Source organism: Lontra canadensis, unplaced genomic scaffold (genome assembly GCF_010015895.1).
Source record: "Lontra canadensis isolate GAN:19392208 unplaced genomic scaffold, GSC_riverotter_1.0 scaffold12, whole genome shotgun sequence".
Lineage (NCBI taxonomy): Eukaryota > Metazoa > Chordata > Mammalia > Carnivora > Mustelidae > Lontra > Lontra canadensis.
In genome coordinates this window covers 28,501,059-28,507,840 of record NW_022631006.1, presented here as the reverse complement: position 1 = coordinate 28,507,840, position 6,782 = coordinate 28,501,059, and the positions used below count along the sequence as shown (strand labels likewise).

Here is a 6,782-nt window from a genome sequence, read left to right as displayed (position 1 = left end):
CTCCTTAATGCTCATTACCCTATTACCCATACCCCTCCATCAACCTCTCCAACAACCCTCAGTTTGTTTCCTACAGTTAAGAGTCTCTCATTGTTTTTCTCCCTCTCTGATGATTCCCATTCATTTTTTGCTCACTTCCCCTATGATCCTCTGCACTGTTTCTTATATTCCACATATGAGTGAAACCATGTGATAGTTGTTTTTCTCTGATTTCGCTTAGCATAATACCCTTCAGTTCCATCTACATCGATGTAAATGGTAAGTATTCATCCCTTCAGATGGCTGAGTAATATTCCATTGTGTGTGTATGTATATACACATTTTATATTTTATAAATTTTATATATCTAAATATTTTAAATTAAACCAATTATCAATGAAAAATGAAATCAATGAAAAACCCTCTGACACAAAATTTTTTGAAAATATGTTCTTTTGAAATTTCTATATTTAGTCATGACAGTAAAATAATTCTATCAAATTATGGCACTAAAAGGGCAATGTAACTCCCATTGAAAGTGTTCTAAGATGGAGGCATAATACTCCATAGTGTATATGGACCACATCTTCCTTATCCATTTGTCCGTTGAAGGGCATCTTGGTTCTTTCCACAGTTTGGCGACCATGGCCATTGCTGCTATAAACATTGGGGTACAGATGGCCCTTCTTTTCACTACATCTGTATCTTTGGGGTAAATACCCAGTAGTGCAATTGCAGGGTCATAGAGAAGTTCTATTTTTAATTTCTTGAGGAATCTCCACACTTTTCTCCAAAGAGGCTGCACCAACTTGCATTCCCACCAACAGTGTAAGAGGGTTCCCCTTTCTCCACATTCCCTCCAACACATGTTGTTTCCTGTCTTGCTAATTTTGGCCATTCTAACTGGTGTAAGGTGGTATCTCAATGTGGTTTTAATTTGAATCTCCCTGATGGCTAGTGATGATGAACATTTTTTCATGTGTCTGATAGCCATTTGTATATCTTCATTGGAGAAGTGTCTGTTCATATCTTCTGCCCATTTTTTTGGATATGATTATTTATTTTGTGTGTGTTGAGTTTGAGAACTTCTTTGTGGTCCATATACACTATGGAGTATTATGCCTCCATCAGAAAGGATGAATACCCAACTTTTGTAGCAACATGGATGGCACTGGAAGAGATTATGCTGAGTGAAATAAGTCAAGCAGAGAGAGTCAATTATCATATGGTTTCATTTATTTGTGGAGCATAACAAATAACATGGAGGATATGGGGAGGTGGAGAGGAGAAGGGAGTTGAGGAAAATTGGAAGGGGAGGTGAATCATGAGAGACTATGGACTCTGAAAAACAACCTGAGGGTTTTGAAGGGGCATGGGGTGGGAGGTTGGGGGAGCCAGGTGGTGGGTATTAAGGAGGGCACATATTGCATGAAGCACTGGGTGTGGTGCAAAAACAATGAATACTGTTACGCTGAAAAGAAATAAAAATAAATAAAAAAAGAAGAAGTAAAAAAAGAAAGTGTTCTAAGAATAATTTAAATTTCAAGCAGTGCATACATTTCTTATGTTTGTTAACTTATGTCTTTATCACTTAAAACCACAAAGAAATACACTATATAATTACAGAAATGATGTACCCCACAAAATGCTTTTTAAAACGATCTATCTATCATCTATCTCACATCACGTCTTCTTTTCTTTATCCATTCCATTCTTTATATATTCCATTCTTTATCCATCCCACAGCTATTGTGGAAATTGCTGCTATAAACATTGAGGTGGAGGTGCCCCTTCAGAACAATACAATTTGTATCTTTGGGATATATACTTGGTAGTGCAATCATCTTTTTATACCTATTGTACCAGCAGTACATTTTCTTAATTTTCATAGCTTTATAATAAGTTTTGATATCTAGTGAGAAAAGTCCTCCAAATTTATTTCTCTTCAAATTCTTTTTGGTAATCTTTGCCCATTGCCTTTTCACATAAATTTAGGATCCTCTTGTCAATTTGCACAGAAATTATTGCTGCAATTCTGATTGAAATTGCTCTGAATGGGAGGATTTACTGTCACCTTCACAATTACTCTTACAATCCGTGGACTTGGCATATCTTCCTATTAACTCATGTCTTCTTGAATGTCTTTGAATAAAGTTTTATAGTTTTTTATATAGAAGGCTTGCTAAATATATATATTTTTATTTTTTTCTACTGAGCCCTTCTCCCATTGTTTCTCACTGTTATAATTTAGAGAGACAGTGTTGGGGGGAAAATTGTAACATGGAAATCTGCAGCCATTTGCAAGGATGTTTGTGAAGTTTGTGGACAGGCTTGTTGACCTCATTCCAAACTTGGCAGTTTGAATTCAATTTCTTACCACCTCCCCCTTTATTGCAGTTGGGGATCCCTTTACTAGATGAAGCAGTAAAATCAGAGCAGTGGGCAGGTCTAGGCTTCTTTAAGGCTGTCTTGATATACAAAATCCATAGAGCTCCTGGATCCTTTAGTTTTCTTCTTCTGGTTCCTTTCTATTTGCCCTTACTCTGCTTTTCCTCCAGTTTTATTGAGAAATAATTGACATATGTAACTATAAGTTTAAGGTGTGCATAATGGTGGTTTGATTTACATGTGTTGTGAAATGATTACCACAATAGATTTAGTTAACCTCCATCATCCCATATAGATACAATGAAAATAAAATTTCATTTCTCTTTCATGAAAGTGAGAAAATTTCTCTTTGAGATGACAGCTCTTAGAATCTATTCTCTTAACAACTTTAAGTCTCTAAGGACTGTATTTTGCACTTCTTTTTTTCCCCAAACCTGGGATCAATACTTAACACATAGGAGGCACTCAGTAAATATTTGGAAGATGAGTATATCAAAAAAACGGATAAATGAGTGAAGGAATGTTTCAAAGCAGGGAAAGAAAAATGTGGGAAAGAGAAAACACATCATAGTACAATATCCAAATAATAGATACTGACAATTTAGATTTAGCACTATTGAGTGTGTTTGGGATGGGGAAATAATGTACATTTGTCAGTAGTAAGCCCATGGCCTGGGGGAGTTCCTGTAAGAAAAATGGGAACAGAATTTTGTTTCCAGGGTGGGATGTGGTTTCAGGATTGATAAAACCATTCATTTGAACCTAAGATCTTAAAAACAGTCTAAGGCACGTTGCATTGGGGGGTGAAATTCAAGGGGAAATTCAGAAAATTTCCTGGGTATATTGATAGAGAGGCCCGAAAGGATATGGAGAAAACTAAAGACAGAACTACTGAAGAAATTAAGCTTATCAGAGTACACAGATCAGGTCATTTTCTCACACACAGCGCAGACAATTAGAACCCTGGGAAAGAAGGGTGCCTGGGTGGCTTGGTTAAGCACGTGCCTTTGGCTCAGGTCATGATCTCAGGGCCTCAGGATCAAGCCCAGTCTCAGGCTTCCTGCTCAGTGGTGAGTCTGCTTCTCCCTCTCCCTCTGCCTTTCCATGCCTCTCATGCTGTCTCCCTCTCTCTCTCTCTGAAATAAATAAAATCTTAAAAAAAAAAAAAGAAACCATATGATAATTGACTCTCTCTGCTTGACTTATTTCACTCAGCATAATCTCTTCCAGTGCCGTCCATGTTGCTACAAAAGTTGGGTATTCATCCTTTCTGATGGAGGCATAATACTCCATAGTGTATATGGACCATATCTTCCTTATCCATTCGTCTGTTGAAGGGCATCTTGGTTCTTTCCACAGTTTGGCAAACGTGGCCATTGCTGCTATAAACATTGGGGTACAGATGGCCCTTCTTTTCACTACATCTGTATCTTTGGGGTAAATAACCAGTAGTGCAATTGCAGGGTCATAGGGAAGTTCTATTTTTAATTTCTTGAGGAATCTCCACACGGTTCTCCAAAGTGGCTGCACCAACTTGCATTCCCACCAACAGTGTAAGAGGGTTCCCCTTTCTCCACATCCCCTCCAACACATGTTGTTTCCTGTCTTGCTAATTTTGGCCATTCGAAGTGGTGTAAGGTGATATCTCAATGTGGTTTTAATTTGAGTCTCCCTGATGGCTAGTGATGATGAACATTTTTTCATGTGTCTGATAGCCATTTGTAGGTCTTCATTGGAGAAGTGTCCTGGGGAGTTAGGAGAAGGCAGTTGGGGGAAATTGGAAGGGGAGGTGAACAATGAGAGACTATGGACTCTGAAAAACAATCTGAAGGGTTTGAAGAGGTAGGGGGGTGGGAGGTTGGGGGAACCAGGTGGTGGGTATTAGAGAGGGCACGGACTGCATGGAGCACTGGTAAGTAGGGAGATAGCAGTGGGTACTTTAAACAGGTGATCACTGAGAATCTGGGAATCAGAGGCAAATTTACCTATATATGCAAAAGATAGAAGCTGACCAGGTGATATCTGGGTTATATATGGTTTTTCTGCAGAGGTCTGAGAACATTTCACATTTTCCTGTTTGCATATAAGACACATAGGAATACTAATACAATAAAGTCTAGTACAAATGATTTATGCAAGTTCTTGTAAGATCTCATTTGCTATTTGCCTCATTGATATACATTTCTAAAAATATTCCAGGGAATATGGGAGACATATTTGCCTCTCAAATTTGCTTAAGACCGTTAAACTCCTGTAATTTTATATCACTATATGTCCTATACATATATGGATTCTAGTTCTCGAGAGGCTGTCTTTGACCAAATCTCATAATCTGAAACAGTTTTCTCAGGGCCTTCTTCATCTCCTTATTCCGGAGGCTATAGATCAAGGGATTGAAAAATGGAGTCATCACAGAATAAAATAAAGTCATAATTTTCTGGATCCCTGCTGGATTTCCTGCTGTTGGGCTCACGTACATCACCATGATAGAGCCATAGAATAGGGACACCACAGCAAGATGAGAGCCACACGTGGAAAAGGCCTTATGCCGACCTTCTGCTGAGGGGACCCTCAGCACAGATCTGATCACCAGAGTATAGGAGCTGGTAATGAAGAGGAAGGTGGAGAAAATGAGGACTGAGTTAAAGATGGCACAGATGATCTCAGTAGCAGGAGCTGGCACACAGGACAGCTTTATAAGGGGCCCTGGGTCACATAAAAAATGATCGATTGTATTGGGACCACAGAAAGGAAGTTGGGAGATGAGGTAAACTGGGAGGAGAAAACAGGAGAAGCCACACACCCAGCACCCAGCTCCTATTCTGATGCAGCGCTGAACAGTCATGACAGTGGGATAGTGCAGGGGCCTGCAGATAGCAAGGTACCTGTCAAAGGCCATGGCAGACAAGAAGAAGGTCTCAGTGGTACCCATGGAGAAGAAGAAGTAGAACTGGAGGAAGCAGCCATAGAAGGAGATGGTGCTGGTCTCAGAGAGCAAGTTGGCTAGCATACTGGGGACAGTAGAAGTGACATACCAGATCTCCAGGAAGGAAAAATTGGCCAGCAGGATGTACATGGGGGTGTGGAGATGGTTGTCCCACCACACTGCAGAGATAATGCACAGGTTTCCAGTTAGTGTCAGGACATAGATTGCAAAGAAGAATGAGAAGAGGAGGATCTGAATCTCCCAGGAACAAGGGAATCCAAGAAGAATGAATTCACTCATAGGGTCAGAGTGGTTATTTTCAACTGGGTTTTTCATTTTTTTTTTCTCTTCAAACTGCAATAGTAAGACATCACCATGTTACAAATGACTACATCTTAAGATGTTCTTCAATTTTCTTTATAATTCAATTGACAGCACAGTTTTAGGTTACTTAAAGATATTTAGCACACTTTGCCCCAGTGATATCGGGAGGAAATAAGGAACTTGGGGCTGTGGGTCCTTGTTACAGTTTTACCATCATGATTACCATGCTCATCATGGTCCATTAAATCCCTGCCTTTTTATGTGTCCTCAGCACTACATAAAATTAAGATAGATGCTTCTTGTCATTCAGAGGCTTTCAACCAAGTTCAGAAACATCAACTTAGAGTCAACCATTACTATCAGTGAGGCCACTTGTGACATTTGTGTGACCTCTTATTTTTAAAGATCTCCTGAAATCAGACAATTTGCAATGTTACTTTCTCTCAGTGTTTGGTGATAGGCACAATTCTTCAAAGTATTCTTTATTTTTAGCTTTGTTCCTTTTACAGTTAAAAATTTGTTGCTGAAGAGGAGTAAGCTTCTTGTTCTGTCACTTTGAATAAACATTTTAAATAAAATTGGTATGAATGAATGAGGTTTATTTTTTTTATTTTTTATTTTTTTAAAGACTTTATTTGAGGGAGAGCAAGTGAGAGAGATCACAGAGGGAGAGGGAGAAGCAGACTCGCCACTAGGCGGAGAGTCTGATGCAAGGCTCCATCTCAGGAGCCTGGGATCATGACCTGAGCCAAAGGCAGACACTTAACTAACTGAGCCATCCAGGTGTCCCTAAACGAATGAGGTTTAGACTAAACACTAATGATCTCTTTTAACTGAGATTTACCCTAACTAGAGTACACAGACTTCAGTCTTCAGTTGAAATTTATCACATGCAGGGAAAGTACCTCACGATAGTATTCTATATATATTTTGTCATGTAAAGTAAAAATAACTATGGTGTTATATCACTGAAAGCATTGTGAGACTTGAATTATATTAATTGGAGATCTGTGCATAGACTAGTCATTCTCATTTCTCTCTATATATTATCTCAAGCTTCTATGTCAGAGTTTCTCCTGGTTGACTTGATCTGTAATGTTTTCACCAGGACCTAATCCCCAGGAATATTTTTCCTTCTTCACTGATCCTCTCTCTGCAAGTGACC

General features: G+C 39.0%; 1 protein-coding gene across 1 annotated transcript; it reads right to left on the bottom strand.

Moving 5' to 3' along the window:
* Nucleotides 1-4,660: 4,660 nt before the first annotated feature.
* Nucleotides 4,661-5,605, bottom strand: LOC116867465 (olfactory receptor 11H6-like). The gene has a single exon (XM_032857093.1). The coding sequence runs from the start codon at nt 5,591-5,593 to the stop codon at nt 4,661-4,663; it is 933 nt and encodes a 310-aa protein (XP_032712984.1). The 5' UTR covers nt 5,594-5,605.
* Nucleotides 5,606-6,782: the final 1,177 nt, after the last annotated feature.

Excerpts from the sequence above, each read along its gene's own strand:
- LOC116867465 (XM_032857093.1), bottom strand. The coding sequence starts at position 5,593 with ATGAGTGAATTCATTCTTCTTGGATTCCCTTGTTCCTGGGAGATTCAG.